This window comes from Capra hircus, chromosome 6 (genome assembly GCF_001704415.2).
Source record: "Capra hircus breed San Clemente chromosome 6, ASM170441v1, whole genome shotgun sequence".
In the NCBI taxonomy this organism is placed as follows: Eukaryota; Metazoa; Chordata; class Mammalia; order Artiodactyla; family Bovidae; genus Capra; species Capra hircus.
Genome location: NC_030813.1, coordinates 71,453,142 through 71,473,477, shown reverse-complemented (window position 1 = coordinate 71,473,477; position 20,336 = coordinate 71,453,142). Strand labels below are relative to the sequence as shown.

Here is a 20,336-nt window from a genome sequence, read left to right as displayed (position 1 = left end):
TATTCAGTAATAAGCTAAATCGAAAAGAATTGTCTTCAAATTTTTCTTTACAGTGAACAGATTTTAACTTAATTGCGAAGACATGTAGTACATATGTAGTATTAAAAATAACGAAATCAGAGAGTCTAGAGATTATAATCTTATATATAAGAGAATATTTAAACATGTTAATTTGAAATTATAAATTAGTTTTCTCATGATTATCCTCACAGCTTTTAAAATTATATTCCTGAAAAATATTACATTGACTTTTAATATGTCAAGCATATTTTTGATTTTTAGTGAATATTTGCAACTGCTAAGTAGGCATTTTAATGTTCATATGCCAGGATTGAAGGCTTTGTGTAATTGTGTGTATTGTAACCTGGGTTCAGCTAACCTAGTTGTGTTATTGTTGGCTTATCATGTTGATCAGGTTACAGTTAGGCAGTCTGGATGCCCTTTTCAGCAGAATTTCAGATGTAGTTTTTGTCTAGGAATGTTAGAGCTGCTAGCAGAAGAGCTGGGGTCATTCAGCTCAAACTCTTCGTTTTATGGCTGATGCCTGGAGAGATTGTAGCTTGTCCAGTCAGTTAATCAAAGAACTGAGACTGAGATCTTAAAATTCATTTATACCTTGTGTGTTGGCTGTCTCTCTTCATTCTTCCATTGCCACCCATCCCTCTCCCTCTTGTTTCTGATGCTTAAGGAATATTCCTTGGTACCCTTGTTGGGGATGTTGAGATTAACTAAGGAAATAAGGGCAATTTAGCCTTACTAGACCTCTGTGCCAAGTTATCTCTGTATGTATATCCTGGTACAGAGTTCTTTCCTCTTGACAGCTGGCAGCTCTCCTCAGTACTCTACAAGGGAAGGGCCAGGGCCCGGCCTGCCTCATCTCAAGGAGGTTCTGTCCCCTCCCTTGGGACTTCCATCCAGTCTTGCCAGATTAAGTAATCACTAAGTAAACACCCAAGCTACTGTATACAGGCCTCTTGATATGTCCAAAGTTGATCTAAAGTAGATGTCAAATAGGAAGATGAGTTTTAACTAATGAGCCCTTTCCCTCCTATCATACAAAGTGGACAAGGGATAACCTTCGCAGTCTTCAGTCTTGGGATAAGGACGTCCTTCTGTCTTGTTCCACATCTCTCAAGTCTTCCTACTCAAAGCCCTCCCCGTTTTGGTGTACGTACCTACTTTCTTGGAAAATTACATCCTTCCATTCAAAAGAAATTTGAACTCTGGATCCTTTCTTGTGTTAAGACTTGGTGAGATGCTGATGCAGGCCTTTCTCTGCTGAATCTTTACCTGCTTCAGAAGAGAAAGGGGTAGGCTCTGCTTCTGGGAGTGGGGTCAGGTCATTAAGAGTTCTGATTTTAGTTCATTCACTTCACAGAAGAGAGCTGCATCCTAATTCCTAGTAGATCTCCTAGGAATAAGTAGAGTAGAGATCATCATAGAGATCATCACAGTAATTTGCTTTCAAAGATGACACAGTCTAGCTTCATGTGAGAAAAGCATATTCTCAAAATCACTGCAGATGGTGATTGCAGCCATGAAATTGAAAGACGCTTGCTCCTTGGAAGGAAAGTTATGACCAACCTAGATAACATATTCAAAAGCAGAGGTATTGCTTTGCCAACAGAGGTCTGTCTAGTCAAGGCTATGGTTTTTGCAGTGGTCATCTATGGATGTGAGAGTTGGACTGTGAAGAAAGCTGAGCACCGAAGAATTGATGCTTTTGAACTGTGGTGTTGGAGAAGACTCTTGAGAGTCCCTTGGACTACAAGGAGATCCACCCAGTCCATTCTAAAGGAGATCAGTCCTGAGTGTTCATTGGAGGGACTAATGCTGAAGCTGAAACTCCAATATTTTGGCCACCTCATGCGAAGAGTTGACTCATTGGAAAAGACCCTGATGCTGGGAGGGATTGGGGGCAGGAGAAGGGAACGACAGAGGATGTGATGGCTGGATGGCATCACTGACTTGATGGACATGAGTTTGAGTGAACTCCAGGAATTGGTGATGGACAGGGAGGCCTGGCGTGCTGTAACTCATGGGGTCACAAAGAGTCGGACACGACTGAGCGACTGAACTGAACTGAACATCATTTTGACCCTTTTCCTTAGGAAACAATACTGGCATAATCGTACTAAAGAGTTTTTGTGAAAATTTCATGCATTTGCTTAAATTATAAGGTTTCATCCCTTCACCTTACATTAGCCAAGAATGAGTTTGTCTGAGCCATTCTGGAAGGCAGACATCTGCTCAAATTAATTACTTTCTGATACCCAAACGTCTTCCCTCAATTAAGGGGAGGTGGGGGATGCCTTTTCCCATACATTCACCATGCTGCTGCTAAGTCACTTCAGTCGTGTCCGACTCTGTGTGACCCCATAGACGGCAGCCCACCGGCTCCCCCGTCCCTGGGATTCTCCAGACAAGAACACTGGAGTGGGTTGCCATTTCCTTCTCCAATGCATGAAAGTGAAAAATGAAAGTGAAGTCGCTCAGTTGTGTCCAACTCTTTGTGACCCCATGGACTACAGCCTGCCAGGCTCCTCCATCCATGGGAGTTTCCAGGCAAGAGTACTGGAGTAGGTTGCCATTGCCTTCTAGTAATGTTATTTACAGTAACAACAATCTAGAACTAATATGTTTCAGCAAGAGGAATAATTAGATAAAAGGGAACACTTTGCAGTCATTAAAAAGGATGATTTTAGGTAGGTCTCTATTGAATAGGAAAGATGTTCCCTTTATGCTAAGAGAGAAAAACAAATTACATATATATATATAATCCCATTCACCATATACCTCAACAATTACTTAGAATTAGAGGGAGGTTGCTCTAACTTTCAAATACATGAGTAACATACAAGTATTTTTTATTTGCTGTGTGCCACACATATGCCAGGTGCTGCAGATACGCAATGTTGCAGATACAATATAGTTCTTACCAGAATTGCATCCTTTGAGAGAGCCCTGTACTTACACAAGAAATTCAGATGAAGTGTGATAACTATTTGATAGAAGAGGAACTCTTCTGATGATATACTTTATCTGCTGTATATCTTTAGTATCTTTTCTTTTTTGTTTTAAGTTACTTGTTTGTTTATGACTGCTGTGGGTCTTGGTTGCTGTATGCTGGCTTGCTCTAGTTGCAGCAAGTGGGGGCTATGTTCTAGTGCAGTGCATGGGCTTCTCATTGCCATGGCTTCTCTCGTTGTGGAGTGTGGGCTGTAGGCGTGCGGGCTTCGGTAGTTGCAGCATGCAGGCTCAGTAGTTGTAACACATGGGCTTAGTTACCTCATGGCATGTGGGATCTCACTCATCCAGGGATCAAACCCATGTCCTCTGCCTTGGCAGGTGAATTCTCAGCCACTGGACCACCAGGGAAGTTTTCAACATTTTTTCCATTGGATCTTCTTTTCCTCAGCCTGAAAATATATTTGTTTCTTTTTCTAAAAAAATAACTTCCCTTGATACTTTGTCCTCTCAAAATGTGTCCTTTCATGAACTTGAACAAAGTGTTTTATAATATAGCCTTCTGATGATCCACCCATCTCTAAACACACTGTAGTATGAATCTCCTTCCTGTTGACATAACTCTTGAAAGTCAGCAAAAGTCAGTCCATTTTTTTATTCCGTGTCTTGTTTGATCCCATTTTTTACTGAACCATCCATTTTCCTCCTCACTCACTTTGTCATTCTTTCTTCCATTGACTTCATCAACAGCAGTGTCTTCTGTCCTGTCTTTGTCATTTTCTCTGGCACTTTTGCTCGTTCTCATCTCCGTACATAGATAATACCCCAAACCTTTGTCTTTGGCATCCTTTTCATTTTTGCAGATCTCATTTCTTCAGCTTCCACTTTGGTGCCTAGGATTCTCAGATGAAAAACTTTGTGAGACATGAATAAAGTATTGCTTTTTGTTAAGTATTGTTCCCCTGTGCTGACTCCTCTCCTGAACTCTTAACATCACATTTCCTAATGCTTGCCTACGTCCTTTTTTCTCTGTTTTTACTGCTATTAATTTCATTCAGATTCTCCTTAACATCTCTGATTATTCCAAAGGCCACTGAAATTTTCCTCTTAATTCACTTTTCCCTCAAAATCCATTTTACGCATTGCTTCCAGACCACTCTTAAGCTAAGTTCATCTGTCTTGCCCTGATATTCAAAGCCTTGCATGATCTGAGCTTGCTCTATTTTTTCAGCTTATTCCCTTTCAAAGTTTATTCCTTGTGCTTCAGACATATACTTCTGTTAAGATTATATATGTTATGGTGATAATGTGTTCTTTTGATGGCCAAAGACATATTGTTGATGGCATCTGTGCTTTGGAAATATTAATATCTTCAAATAAGACCATCATTGTATAATAACATATGATAAAGGTAGAACATTAAGTCTCTATCTTTTAGAAACTTGCCATTCAGTAATGGTCATAGAGTGATATTTTTCTTCCAGAAGCGTCTTAAAATGCACAAAGATAGATACTAAGGTATTGTAAAGGGGAAAAGCTAGTATTTTGACAGTGCTCTAGAAATTTCCAGTTCTTTGTGATTTATCTTAGATTTTTATGTCTGTCCTGTGAAATACTTTTTTCTTTTCATTTAACTGACCATTGTGTTTAATTTCAGGCTCTTGATGGTTTTTTTTTAGCAATCATGACAGATGGAAGCATAATATATGTGTCTGAGAGTGTAACTTCATTGCTTGAACATTTACCGGTAAGTATAAAAATCCTATGATCTCTTTCTCACTTAAAAAAAAAAATTGTTTTATTAATATGTTTATTTTTGGAGGATAATTGATTTATAGTATTGTGATGGTTTCTGCTATACATCAACAAGAATCAACCATAGGTATACATATGTCCCCTCCCTCCTACCTCCCACCCTGTCTTTCTCACTTAATGCCTATTTTTAAATGTTCTAAAACCTTAAGAAGTGAAGGCCCCAGAGCACTGTTGAACAATGATCAGAGTGGGGATGAGACCTCTAAGTATGTCTTAGTTTTAGTATGGCTGTATTTTTTCAGGTCAGTCATGACTCTCATCTGTAGTAACTAAATATTCAACTCCTACTTTAACCTCTATTCTTCCTGTCTTCTTTATTCTAATGCTGAGTTTTCACTATTAACTTTAATCAGTGTGGTGGTGATGTCACTTACTCATTGAAAATATCTTGGGAATAACTAAATTTCTACTGAGATATTTGTTGCAGCTCAATAATAATTTTCTCAAAAGAATTACTTACAAGAACATGCTGAAAATAATAGATACAGAACTTTTGTGCTCTGTGACTTGAGTTGATAATATTTTAATTCCCATATTCCATTTGTTCTTAATATGACCCAAAGGGTAGATAATAAGAAAAGATATATGTAAATTTTGATTAGAATGGTGAGTACCTGAATTAGTGTTTGCTGTTTTACTTAAGATATATTTATTGAACATCTGTGCTACCAGATACTATGCTAGGTGCTGTGCTCCAGTTGACAGTTTTTATGAATTTGAAGTTTTTGTTGAATATGTAATATTCTCATCTAAGGTGATGTTACACAAAAATGGGTTTGCCTCTTGGTGGATGTCAAGCCATTAGACACAACCAAGCCAAAGAGTAGGAGAAGGAAGGATTTATTATTACTTGGAGCAAGTAAGAACACCAAAGATACTTTGGGAAGTATCTTTCCCAAAGCAGTATCTCTCCGAACAGCAAAATTAGGGAATTTTTAAGCTAAGAATACATGTATATTCATGAAGGGACTTGAGCAGAGGAGAATTCAGTATAAAAGTAGGGCAAAGGTCAACAGCATCTAAGCTTTACTTGATTGAAGTGAGAAAGGGTCAACATCATCATCATATTCTCCACTTAGCAGAGGCCCTTGGTTTCCTATAGAACTCGGGCATATTTTATAAATATCCTTTGAGGAGGAACTGGAACTCTGCTCTCACTGCACTGTTGTTTGCCTGCCCTTTCTCTGTTCCTGTGTTCCTTTGTTCCTGTAAGATCATTCATTACTGATATTCCTTCAGGGGCAAGCATTGTGGCCAGGTTTAGATTACAAAATGGCTTCTTATGTCAAGAAAGCTATTTCTGGTTCTCTTTCTCTGGCAACCCTCTAATTTATTGGCTTAAAATAGGGTTTGGATGTAAATATTTTGAAGTTACTTATAAATTACTCTTAAAATGCCATCTCTTGAAAATGTGTAACAGTACAAAGTCATCTGTTCTATAAAGATTTCTTTAAAGAGATGTTGAAAAGCAGTATCTCCTTCTCTCTGATTACGCTGCTGTTTTGTACTTTATGAAGAGAATTTACTCTATACTTAAAAGGCCAGATTCTATAAGGGAACTTTATTTCTGAAAGTCAGGCAGTAAATAATTTGCTGATTTCTGTGTCACACAGAAAAAGACTTGGCTTTACTACTTCTCTGGGGGCAGACCAAAGGACAGACTGATAACTGAATTTTTCTGGATAACTGTTTCCTTAAGAAAAAATTTGCATAGTAAGAAAAGCCAGGGAAAGAAATCCTTTGTAGGATTATGATATGACTAAGTTAAGATTGAATAATAAATAAAACAAAAGAATGAATATAACAAAACAGAAGCAGACTCACAGATAAAGAAAAACTAGCAGTTATCAGTGTGGAAGGGGATGGGAGAAGGGTGTGATGGGGGAGGGGATTACCCGTGCAAGGTATAAAAGCCGAGAAACAAGAATATATTGTCTAGCAAAGGGAAATATAGCCATTATTTTGCAATAACTTTAAGTGGAGTGTAATCTGTTAAAACAATTGATTCATTAATGTTGTACACCTAAAACTAATAATACTATAAATCAACTGTAATAAAATGAGGTTGAGTAATTTGAATAAACGTATAATTATAGGCTTTTAAACCTATAAACAATTTTATTGGATTTTCTTTCAGTTATGTATTTTAAAAACTACATAATCTTTAGTCATAATCAGGGTGTAATTTGCAGTGTGGTCAGACTTTTAAAATGCCTGCTTCTTGGGCACTTTTCCTGGACTTCACTGAGAATTAGATGCCTTTTCTCTCTGTTCTCATGTTACCTTATACCTACTGCCACCATGACACTTACAGTGAATTGTAATTTTCTGTTTATTTGGATAATAATGGTACGCTTTCTAAGTGCAGGGACTTTATGTCTGTATCCACATATGCTGGCTAGTTTCTTAGTGAGGCGTTTAGTAATTATTGATTGAGTATAAGAAAGTGAGTAGATTATTTGAAATATGTTTTAAAGATTCCTTCCTTAAGGCCACACTGGATCTTCAGTGAGGGAATATTTCATGGCATATTGAAATAACAAACATGTGTGCAACAGACCTAGTTAGGACCCAGCTGTTTGATAATTAACATACTCCACTCAGTGAAAAGCTTCATGACCTTCTCATTGCCTTCTGGATTAAAAAAAAATTAATTTTGGAGCTATTTTTACATTTATAGAAAAATTAAGAAGATAGTACAGAGTTCCCATATATGCCTACCCAGTTTCCTCTGTTAGTAACATCTTCTGGGTGTTTTTAACCGTTGGTGTCACCCAAAGCATGTAGAGACCGGCAGGTGAGTTTCTGGGCAGAAGAGATTGCTGCTGATACAGCAGACCCATTTCATTGCATACTGAGTTAATAGTATCCTTTAGTAAAACAGGTTTTTTGGGTTCTTTTTTTCTTTTAACTGCTCTCCAGTTACGATGGATACTTTCCCTCACACCACTTACATTGCTGTATTGTTTATTTGGCTGAGCTGGTCTTAGTTGTAGCACCTAGGATCTTTCTTGTGGTATGCAGGATTTTTTTTAGTTGTGGCATGTGGGATCTAGTTCCCTGACCAGGGATCGAACCAACGCCCCCTGCATTGGGAGCGTAGATTCCTAGCCACTGGACCACCAGGGAAGTCCCCAGAAGGATGTTTTGATAAAATGAAATAAAACTTGTTTAGGATCAAACCCAATAAGGAAAAAAAAAGTGATTTTTCTCTTTTGGCCTGCCATTAATAATTAAACTGTTACAGATGTTAAGCAAAAGATTTAAAACAGTGGTGTCCCTTTCTTTCTGTTTTAACATACATACCTTTTTATCTAAAATACATTCTTGACTCTTGTCTGGAGGGGAAGAAACATTAGAAAATCTCTAAATATAAAGCTTTAGTGTTTATAATTCAGTTCTGTTGAGGAATTAAAATTTGCCATCTTAATCAGTGGTCAGGATGACTTAACTGTTTTTAATTTAAATTTTAAATCTAGCTATAAAATTGCATGTCTGATTCTATAGGTCTTGGAAAATATTTTTTCTAAATTTTTTCATGTCGTACTTATGAAGCTAATTTAGGTAAATTTTAACCTATTTGTGGCTACTAATCAGGAAAGGAAATTTATGGATTTTTTATTTTCATTCCTGAAGTGGTTTTCTACAACAAAATTATAGGATCATACCACCTCCAGGGCAGAAGAGATTTTAGACATTTTTCGCCCAGCCCCCTTTAAAAACATATATGAACCCCAGAGAATTGTTCAATAATTTAGTGGGAATACCAAGACATAAAGTCTCTCTACTGGGAACTTAAAATTTGTAAACTTTTACAATTCAAAATTGCTTTCCTCCCACTTGCTTAAATGTGTTCCTGAGAAGAGAGTATATTAAATTTGTTACCACGTAATACAGGGAGGAAGATTAACCATTTTACGTGGTTAATCTGGTGGCTCAGAGGTTAAAGTGTCTGCCTGCAATGCGGGAGATCTGGGTCGGGAAGATCCCCTAGAGAAGGAAATGGCAACCCACTCCAGTATTCTTGCCTGGAGAATCCCGTGGACCGAGGAGCCTGGTGGACTACAGTCCATGGGGTCGCAAAGAGTCAGACACAACTGAGCGACTTCACTTCACTTCACTTTTGATAGAGTCCAGGAATAACACTGCTATTATTAAGATATTGTATGAGCCTTTCATTATCTATTTTTCTTAACTTGAAAATTTTGAAATATAAACACAAGTGTGTCTTAAGAAAGTCAGTACAATGTTTGGTGTAAATGCAGTATGCAGAAATAAAAATCTAGAATTTTTAAAGTAGTTATATGATTATTTGGACTTCTCTATTTGCAAATAAATATTTTTAATAAGAAAACAAATATTTGAAGGAAGTAAATAAAGCCTATCAAAAGGGCCAGAATCTTTGCCCCTTATGCTCTGTCCGTAGCTCTTCAGGCACTCTTACCCTTGAATCTATTCATCTCTTCCATGGCATAATCATAAGGGATTTGATTTAGGTCATATCTGAATGTCCTACCTTCTTCAATTTAAGCCTGAATTTTGCAAAAAGGAGCTTATGATCTGTGCCACAGTCAGCTCCAGGTCTTGTTTTTGCTAACTGTATAGAACTTCTTCATCTTGGCTGCAAAGAACATAATCAGTGTGATTTTGGTATTGACCATCTGGTGATGTCCATGTGTAGAGTTGTTGGAAAAGGTTGTTTGCTGTGACTAGCACATTCTCTTGACAAAACTCTGTTAGCCTTTGCCCTGCTTCATTTTGTACTCCAAAGGCCAAACTTCCCTGTTACTCCAGGTATCTCTTGACTTCCTACTTTTGCATTCCAATCCCCTATGATGAAAAGGACATCTTTTTCTGGTGTTAGTTCTAGAAGGTGTTGTAGGTCTTCATAGAACTGGTTAACTTCAGCTTCTTTGGCATCAGTGATTGGAGCATATTACTGTGATGTTGAATGGTTTGCCTTGGAAATGAACCGAGATCATTCTGTCGATTTTGAGGTTGTACCCAAGTTCTGCATTTTTGACCCTTTTGTTGACTATAAGGGCTACTCCATTTCTTCTAAGGGATTCTTGCCCATAGTAGTAGATATAATGGTCATTTGAATTAAATTCACCCGTTTCCATCCATTTTAGTTCACTGATTGCTAAGATGTCGTTGTTCACTCTTGCCATCTCCTGCTTGATCACTTCCAATTTACCTTGATTCCTGGACCTAATATTCCAAGTTCCTATAATTAATAACAGCAGTACTGTTATTTACAGCTTTGAACTTTACTTTCACCACTAGACACATGCTCAACTGAACATCTTCACCACTTTGACCCACTTCATTCTCTGTGGTTGTTCAGTTGCTAAGTTGTGTGCAACTCTTTGCAACCCCGTGAACTGCAGCAAGCCAGGCTTCCCTGTCCTTCACTATCTCCCAGTTTGCTCAAACTCATGTGCATTATGTCGATGATGCCATCCAATCATCTCATACCCCCTTTTCCTCCTGCCCTCAGTCTTTTCCAGCATCAGGGTCTTTTCCAGTGAGTTGGCTCTTGGCTTCAGGTGGCCAAAGTATTGAAGCTTCAGCTTCAGCGTCAATCTTTCCAGTGAATATTCAGGGTTAATTTATTTTAGGACTGACTGGTTTCATCTCCTTTTTGTCCAAGAGACTGTCAAAAAGAGTTGAGGAATGTACGGATAACCACTAGGCCATTCAGATATAACCTAAATCAAATCCCTTTTGATTATACAGTGGAGGTGATGAATATATTCAAGGGATTAAATCTGGTAGACAAAGTGCCTGAAGAACAATGGACAGAGGTTCCTAACATGGTACAGGAGGCAGTGACCAAAACCATCCCCAAGAAGAAGAAATGCAAGAAGGCAAGGTGGTTGTCTGAGGAAGCATTACAAATAGCTTAGGAAAGAAGAGAAGCGAAAGGCAAAGGAGAAAGGGAAAGGTATATGCAACTGAATGCAGAGAGTTCCACAGAAGAGCAAGGAACGATAAAAAGGGCTTCTTTAATGAACAATGAAAAGAAATAGAGGAAGACAATAGAAAGGAAAAGACTAGCGACCTCTTCTATGAAACTGGAGATATGAAGATAACATTTCATGCAAGGATGGGCACAGTAAAGGACAGAAATGTTATGGACCTAACAGAAGCAGATGAGATTAAGAGATGTCAAGAATACACAGAAGAACTCTTCAAAACAGATCTTCATGACCCAGATAACCATGATGGTGTAGTCATTCACCTAAACCTGGACATCCTGAAGTGAGAAGTCAAGTGGGCCTTAGTAAACATTACTATGAATAAAGCTAGTGGAGGTGATGGGATTCCAGCTCAGCTATTTAAAACGCTGAAAGATGGTGCTTTAAAGTGCTGTGCTCAGTGTTACAACAAATTTGAAAAACTCAGCAGTGGCCACTGGACTGGAAAAAGTCAGTTTTCATTCCAGTGTCAAAGAATGTTTAAACTACTGTACAGTTGTGCTCATTTCACATGCTAACAAGGCTATGCTCAAAATCCTTCAAGTTAGACTTTAACACTTATGTGAACCAAGAACTTCCAAGTTGGGTTTAGAAGAGTCAGAGGAACCAGAGATCAAATTGCCAACGTTTGTTGGGTCATGAATAAAGCAAGGGAATTCCAGAAAAACATCTAATTCAGCTTTATTGACTATGCTATAGCCTTTGACCCTGTGGATCACAACAAACTGAAAAATTCTTCAAGAGATGGGAGTACCAGATCACCTTTCTCTTTCCCAAGAAAACTGTATGCTGGTCAAGAAGCAACAGTTAGATCCAGACATGGAGCAAGGGACTGGTTCAGAATTGGGGAAGGAGTGTGACAAAGCTGTATTCTGTCATTCTGCTTATTTAACTTCTATGCAGGGTACATCATGTAAAATGCAGAGGTGCATGAATCACAAGCTAGAATCAAGATTACCAGGAGAAATACCTACATCCTCAGATATGTACAGGATACCAATCTAATGGCAGAAAATGAAGAGGAAGTAAAGAACCTCTTGATGAGAGTGAAAGAAGAGAGTGAAAAAACTGACTTGAAACTCAGCATTAAAAAATTAAGATTATGGCAGCTGATCCCATCACTTCTGGGCAAATAGAAGGGGAAAAAGTGGAAGCAGGGATAGTTTTATTTTGGGGGGTTCCAAAATCACTGCAGACAATGACTGTAGCCATGAAATAAAAGACTTGCTCTTTGGAAAAGCTATGACAAATCTAGACAGCATATTAGAAAGCAGAAACATCACTTTGATGACAAAGGTCCATATATTAATAGTCAAAGCTATGGTTTTCCTAGTAGTTATATAGATGTGAGAGTTGAACCATAGAGGAGGCTCGGCACCAAAGAATTGATGCTTTTGAATGGAGGTGCTTGAGAAGACTCTTGAGAGTCCCTTGGACAGCAAGGAGATCAAACCAGTCAGTCCTAAAGGAAATCAATCCTGCCTGAATATTCATTGGAAGGACTGATGCTAAAGCTGAAGCTCCAGTACTTTCATCACCTGGTGTGCAGAGCTGACTCATTTGAAAAAACCCTGATGCTGGGAAAGATTGAAGGCAAATGGAGATGGGGGTAACAGAGGATGAGGTGGTTAGATAGCATCACCAACTCAATGGACATGAATTTGAACAAACTCTAGGAGTTAGTGGAGGAGTGAGGAGCCTGGCGTGCTGCAGTCCATGGGGTCACAAAGAGTTGGACATGAGTTAACAACTGGACAATAAACAGCAATGCAGTTAAAAGACATATTTTTGGAGGGAGTAATTTCAGCTGGTCTGTGAAAGACAGAAGAGTACAAATGTGGTGAGAGAGGAAAGATTCACTTCATGAGGTGTACCTTGAAGGCTAGGGAAAGGACTGAAGAAAGTGTATATGGCTTGTATGAGAGTGGTTAACACCCCTATCCTGCTTCTTACCATCCTCAGTGGCTCTCTGTTTTTTGTTATTGTTTGAGGTTTTTTGTTTTGAACAATCTTAAAAATATTTGAAATAGGAAATAAAAGTGAAACTACTTAGTGGAGCCCTTAGCCCTGTCTTCACCTCCCTTGCCTTCCATAGTCTTGGAGCTATCACTTCATTATCCCCAGGATTTCACAGAGCAGTTTGAAATGCAGAGAAACCAAGTAGCCTGGATGGGATTTGGCAGGAAATGTAGTGGTAAAGAACTCACCTGCCAGTTCAGGAGACATGAGATGTGGGTTGGATCCCTGGGTCGGGAAGATCCCCTAGAGAAGGGCATGGCAACCCACTCCTGTATTCTTGACTAGAGAATCTCATGGACAGAGGGGTCTGACAAGGCTACAGTCCATGGGGTTGCACAGAGTCAGACATGACTGAAGCAACTTACCACACACACATACATGATTTCACTAAAATTTTATTGTCCATGGTTCTTATGGGCTGATGCTGTCCTATTCGCTTTGGATTCCACAGCCATGTCACATTGTAGGCAACCTCTTGCTGGTCAGATTACTGTTGATCAAAGCCATATCTTAGCATAGATTATAATGCTCAGCATGTAAGTCATCTTTTTTGGGAAGAGGTATTTATCTTAAAGCATGACTTTTTGACAGTGGGATACAGGTTAGATGACTGGAAAAGATGAAATAAAGAAAGGACACATTGGGCAACGGAACTGACAGCAAAGTCAAGTCTTCTCTTCATGTAGCCTGTGGCTCGTCCTGTGGTCCTTTATTTGTAGTGTATACCCCACTCACCAGAAATTGGTATGTAAGGCTACATCTGGTAGCCAGAGATTCTTCTAATAAGCTTTCTTAGTCCTGTTATATTTTACATGTTCACGTGTGGTGAAACTTACAATTTTCAAAACTTTCAAAGGTCATATTGATCAAGAATCTGATGATGCTAATATCAGAGACAGTGAGATTATGGAAACTTTTTTCACCTTCTCAATCTTGTCTTTTGAGTTGTACTTGAAACTTGATATTTGTCACTGTTTACAGATAATGAAACGTCAACCATATGCTTGTCTGATGTTTAAGAGTGATTATATATTTTTAAAATAAATTTCTCTTGAATCACTGTAATTATTTGATTTAAAAAAATTTTTTTTTCCAGTCAGACCTTGTGGATCAAAGTATATTTAATTTTATCCCAGAGGGGGAACATTCAGAAGTTTATAAAATACTCTCTACCCATCTGCTGGAAAGTGATTCATTAACCCCTGAATATTTAAAATGTAAGTAGTACCTCTTAAGCGAAAAGTTACACGGATTTGGTTGCATTATCCTTTACTTTTGTAATTTCGTGACAGAGATATGTTTAACCAAATTAACACATAGCATCATCCCCAATCCCTATTAGATCCTTTTTAAATATTAAAATATAATGGAATTATGACCATGTTAAAAGTCTGAACTCTGTTCCAGAATACAGTGAAATCTCATCTGTTATAATATGCCATAAAACTATTTTATAGAAAAATGGAACTCAGCAATATATTCTTATTAATTTTTATACAAAAATCTTACTGTAGTAAGAGAAAATTAAGGGCTTTTATTTTCACCATCACTAACCAATTGAACACTGAAACTATGAGACAAAACATGTTCTTTATAAAATTACTTAATCAAAGAAATTTTGTGCTCTATTAAGCAGAATTAAAAAATAATTTATTGGATATGTCTAATGTGCCAGATGGGAATCCCCCTGCCAATGCAGAGATGCAGGTTTGATTCCTAGGTTGGGAAGACTCCGTGGAGAAGGAAATGACAACCCACTCCAACCCACTCCAGTGTTCTTGCCTGGGAAATCCCATGGACATAGGAGCCTGGCGTGGTACAGTCCATGGGGTCGCAAAAGAGTCGGATGTGACTTGGCGAGTAAACAACAAAGCAGCAGTGTAGCAGACACTTGTGCTATATAATAGAAATGCCAAGAATAGGGAAGTATAGTCCTGCCTTTAATAAGTATAAAATATTGACGTATAATCTGACTTTTCTTCTGGGTTTATTGACCAGAATACCTTGTTTTCTGTTAGTTGTTTTTTTTTTTTTCTTTTTAAACTGGAAGCTAATTGTTTTATGATGTGTTGGTTTCTGCCACACAGCAGTGTGAATCAGCCATAAGTATACATATGGCCCCTCCCTCTGGATCTTCCCTCCCACCCTCGTTTTCTTGAATAAATTATCCTGTGTAAAGGCTGAAATCATGACAGCTCTACATTTGGCCATTAGCTATTAGATGTCTTCTTTAACTACTTTTTTCATGGCTTTTAAATTTTGACTTTTCTTATAGTGGTGATGGTTTAGTTGCTAAGTGGTGTCCAACTCTTGCAACCCCATGGACCATAGCCCACCAGGCTCCTCTGTCCATGGGATTCTCCAGGCAAAAATACCGGAGTGGGTTGTCATTTCCTTCTCCAGGGGATCTTCCTGACCCAGGGATTAACCCAGGTCTCCTGCATTGCAGGCAGATCCTTTACCGACTGAGCTACAAGGGAAGCTGACATTAATCATTTTAAAGGTTTTCATATTTTGAACCTTCGATTATGTAAAACACTAACTGTTCAACCGTTGAGATACACATACACACACATGTAAGTATGTGTGAATGTATGTTTTTGATGAGAATAGCCTTTCAGAAGTTGAGAGGAGTTAAGAGACCAGGAGAATACATTTGAAGCTTATTTATACTTGTTAAAAAACCAAATTCTTATGAGACGACTAAGCGACTACTCTAGTCTTTCATCTAGGAGAAAGATTTGGGTTGGATATAATGATGCAGAGGACAGTTATACACCTGTAAACAACAATATTTGAAGTCAGTTCAGTTGAGTCGCATCCCACTCTTTGCGACCCAATAGACTGATATACAAAATAAAGTTATTTCCACAGATGAAAAGGATGTTTCATGCCAAAGGAATGAACATGACTTAAAACAGAGGGGAAATTGCTAGGAAAATTCAGGATTCTACAAATAGGTCATTTGTATCATAATGAAGGTAAGGTAGTACAAATGATGTGTTTGTGTCTAGAGAAGGAAATAAAGCCTGATATTTCATCCTTAACAGTTTGGTTTTTATTTTTTACTTCATGAGAAGCCAGCAGAAAGGGGATTTGGGTGGTTTTGTGGTTCAAAAAGAAAATCTCTCAGGTGGAAAATTTTGGAAAAATGACTAGACTTGAGATGAAAAGGACAGCAGTAGAAGTAAGGATGGAGAGGAAAGCATGCCTGTGAGTGTTGAGGTGAACTCAGTAGGACTTGTGGAGGAGGCAGTGGCACCCCACTCCAGTGCTGCTGCCTGGAAAATCCCATGGACGGAGGAGCCTTGTAGGCTGCAGTCCACAGGGTCGCTGAGGGTCGGACACGACTGAGCGACTTCCCTTTCACTTTTATGCATTGGAGAAGGAAATGGCAACCCACTCCAGTGTTCTTGCCTGGAGAATCTCAGGGACGGGGGAGCCTGGTGGGCTGCTGTCTGTGGGGTCGCACAGAGTCAGACACGACTGAAGTGACTCAGCAGCAGCAGTAGGACTTGGTGTTAGGCACTGGTGTCACACAGCTAGAGATCGTCAGTAGGGAAGGTTTTAGGAAGAAGGTAAGAGTTTGAACTGGCTGAGTTTAATGATAAAGCCATTGATGATAATAACAGAAGAATATGAGTTGGATACTGTAAGTGAAGAGAGGTGTTATTAGTCCTTGAGTACTGAAATAATAATGGTGAAAGTAATACTAATCTAAGAGTAGTAGGCAAGGGTGAGTCTGAGTGGTAGGAGTGTGGAGGCATAGAGAATACATTTTTGCAGTTACCTAGATGCAAGGTCATTTACATCGGTACCAAAATGGTGGTTCTGGCTGCTCATGGGAAAAAATGACTCACCAGAGCATTCTTGGTATAATAAACAGCAGATCCTGGTTACAGATTTAGTTTTTGACCTGGTGATATGAAGAGAAAACAAATTGATGTGATTTCTAACTAAGGAGATAGGACAGAGGGGAATGACAGCTGCCTTAGGAAGATAGAAGGAAAAATTCACTTTCAAGTATTTTGAATTTAAGTTACTGATGGAACAGTCAGGTACAGATGTTCTGAAAAATAGTGATATGAGACTTAGTGAAGTGAAAGTGAAGTTGCTCAGTTGTGTCCGACTCTTTGCGACCCCATGGACTGTAGCCTACCAGGCTCCTCCCTCCATGGGATTTTCCAGGCAAGAGTACTGGAGTGGGTTGCCATTTCCTTCTCCAGATATGAGACTTGGTCTTAGATAAAATGTTAAAATTGATGAGAGAGATTTAGGAGTAAATAAGTTTGTCAGTGCTGGTAAGTTTGTAAAGCATAATAGATTACAATCAAAAGAACTTTCGTGAATGTCTATAGTTTGTTGACTGATTAATAGAAGGGAGGGAAATAGGCAATAAGGTAGGAAGGTAAGTTTCATGCTATGGGAATGAAAACTTGTGAGTTTTAAGAAGAGGTAGAAACAGTGAAGAGCCATTTCTGTAGAAGTGTGAGGGCAAAAGCCACAATACATGAAGTTAAGGAGGGTGAACATACGGGAACTAGAGCACATAATGAGAAGGAAGGAGATCTGTGTTACTAAATAGAATAGCATGAAAAAAGACCTGAGTAAATTAAAAGTAGACAGTAAGGACCCAAAGAAGATAATGTGTGAATGCTAAAGAAATGAATGGTTCTGGTGTCCTAGAGAAGGAAGATGGGAAAGACTGTTTAAAGTAGAGATAGAAGAATTGGAATAGGAAGCAAGACCTTTCTTTGAGATTAGTGATGAATGACAAGGCAGGACAAATAAACATGGAGGAACATGGAGTTACTTGTATCAGAAGATCTGTCTTTATTAAGGACAACGTGAGATCATCTCCTGAAGAGACTCTGCTTTTATGGACTAAACACAATGTCATTGGGGACCTCTGTATGAGAAAATAGTAATTGTAAACTTACACAGCTGTTAGAATCTCACTTTGTGTGGCTTATTTATGATAAATCACAAAATATGTTATATTTTTTCTCTTATTTCAGCAAAAAATCAGTTAGAATTTTGTTGTCATATGCTTCGAGGAACAATAGACCCAAAGGAACCATCTACTTATGAATATGTGAAATTTATAGGAAATTTCAAATCTTTAAACAGTGGTAAGTTAAAATGCTTCTCTTACAGTGTATTTTCACTTGTTATTCTTTTAAGCTCATAAAGACAAATGTTCAAGCATTAGTAAAAACTAGATTTTTACTGGAGTAACTGATGACATTTATGTCCTTATTGCTTTAGTATCCACTTCAGCACACAATGGTTTTGAAGGAACAATACAACGCACGCATAGGCCTTCTTATGAAGATAGAGTTTGTTTTGTAGCTACTGTCAGATTAGCTACACCTCAGTTCATCAAGGTATGTTTCTGTTTCCCACAGGGGTTTCACTTCATATTATGGGTCCTATCTGTTGTTTTTTTTATTGTTTCCAGATACTTCCTGTAAACATTAAAGTAGTAATGGCCATGAGTCATTAAACATGTATGATCATAATATTTTTGAAGCAAATCGTGAGTTATCAAAGTACTCATCAAATTATAGAACTAATTTTTTGATAATATACCTTGTGTTGGGTTGGCCAAAAATTTCAGTTGGGTTTGTGAAATTTTTGGCTGTTAACCAGTGGTTATATATCACCATTGTCCTGCTTTTGTGCAAAATTTTAAGGTGCTTTTGTTGTATAGTTCACAAATACATTAAAGGGGAAAGGCCAAAGAGTGCTTTTGAAATTTTCTTTTGAAATACACAGGTGACCTTCTTATTACATTTAATTTACCTTTTCAATTTAAAAAGTCAATTAAATAATTTTATTTTCATATCCTGGGTCCAGGAAGTAGGTGATTAGTAGGAAAGTCAGAAAATGAAAGACTTCAGTCACTGCAAAGTGGCTGAAAATAAGCCAGGCTAAGATTTTAAATTTAGGGAAATACATAGGACAAAGTACTGAATTAGCAGTTAGAGGATCTTAAACCACTCTGACTCTACTTGTTTTGATTGTAGAAAATAATGGCAGTGGTAGCATGCTTTTTGCATGCTTACCACATGCTGTTTACGTGCATTATCTCATTTAATACTTACAAATGGTGGTATGATCACCATTTTATATATAAGGAAACTGTGGCTTAGGGGAGTTAAGTTACTTACCCAGAGTCACAGCTATTAAGTAGTAGAACTGAGATTGATTCTAATTCCTTTTCTTTCTAAACCCAAACTCTTAATCACTACATTGTGCTGCAGAAGGTCATTCAAGAAGACGGGCAGGTTGGAATACATTGTTGAGTATGACTAGAGTCTAGGGTTACTGTGAATGGAGGGAGGGTAGGGATGTTGAGAGATGAGGTTAGAAAAGTAATGGCAGTGATATATGTTTCTTTCTTTGTTGTTTGTTTCTCCTTGTTTAGATTTTGTCCTAATGGAATTATCAGCTATTAAGATTTTTCTGTCAGGGAAATTATACAATCGTGTTTGAGTATTTATAAGGTCATTGTGGCCAGAATAGAAGATGAGTTGAAGGACAGGGAAACTTGTTTGGAATATTTTGCAATAATGTGAGCCAATGGTGGCAACTAGAGTCTAAACTAAGACCCTGAAGATGGATGGGATTGAATAGATTAAAAAAAAAAAAAACTTGGTGAGACCAAAAGGATTTAGTAGTGGCCATTTAGATGGTGAAAGGTGAAAATGAGTGTATTGTGATTATTAGATTTTAGATTTAATGGAACAGTACAGGTATCCCTCCATTAATGGGCTGGAACATTATGTAACTGGATATGAGGATTAAAATAGTTGGTTCATTTTAGGACATGTTGAGCTTGTGGTACGTGGAAACATCCAGACAGAAATATAGAACTATAATTCAGGAGAGAGATTAGAATGAGACTTTTTAGGCATGTGAGTGAATAGAGAAATGTGTGGAGTGAGAAGTACTCCCCCAGAAGCCTGCATGTGTTTGTTGCCACATTCCTTAGTACTAGAAAATAAAAATGTTTTTTTAAAAAAATGTTTAAGGAAAAATTAGCTAAAAATGACTTATACAGATAGCAATATTTAGGAATTTGCTGAGTATACAGAAAAGTATTTCTCAATTTTAATTATTTATTTGTAGGAAATGTGCACTGTTGAAGAACCCAATGAAGAGTTTACATCTAGACATAGTTTAGAGTGGAAGTTTCTATTTCTAGATCACAGGTAACTCCCATTTTTAAATTCTATAAAAAGGTTAATCATTATAATTCTTGAAATTATTGGATTTCAAAGACAAACTTTTTCTAGTCAGGATGCTCAAACTCATTATCCATTATTTTTAAGAAATAAAGTTTCCTCCCAAAATTGGTTTGTAGTTGAGTACTTCTTATTAATGGAAAAAGTCATAATATTGATTGTTTTATATGTAATTTAGGGCACCACCCATAATAGGATATTTGCCATTTGAAGTTCTGGGAACATCAGGCTATGATTACTATCATGTGGATGACCTAGAAAATTTGGCAAAATGTCATGAGCACTGTAAGTAGATTTTAATACT

At 37.8% G+C, this 20,336-nt stretch overlaps 1 protein-coding gene across 7 annotated transcripts in view; it reads left to right on the top strand.

Annotated features, from left to right (window-relative positions):
- The window catches only part of CLOCK (clock circadian regulator), a 128,876-nt gene that overhangs the window by 74,729 nt on the left and 33,811 nt on the right, over positions 1-20,336 (top strand). For 6 of the 7 annotated variants that reach the window (XM_018049467.1, XM_018049470.1, XM_018049466.1 and 3 more), the window contains 6 exons: positions 4,625-4,714; positions 13,879-13,999; positions 17,801-17,914; positions 18,051-18,169; positions 19,917-19,999; positions 20,211-20,317. In XM_018049467.1, the coding sequence (XP_017904956.1) occupies positions 4,625-4,714; positions 13,879-13,999; positions 17,801-17,914; positions 18,051-18,169; positions 19,917-19,999; positions 20,211-20,317 (634 nt within the window). The remainder of the gene's footprint in view (positions 1-4,624; positions 4,715-13,878; positions 14,000-17,800; positions 17,915-18,050; positions 18,170-19,916; positions 20,000-20,210; positions 20,318-20,336) is intronic. The other variant, XM_013964639.2, reaches the window with a different exon arrangement.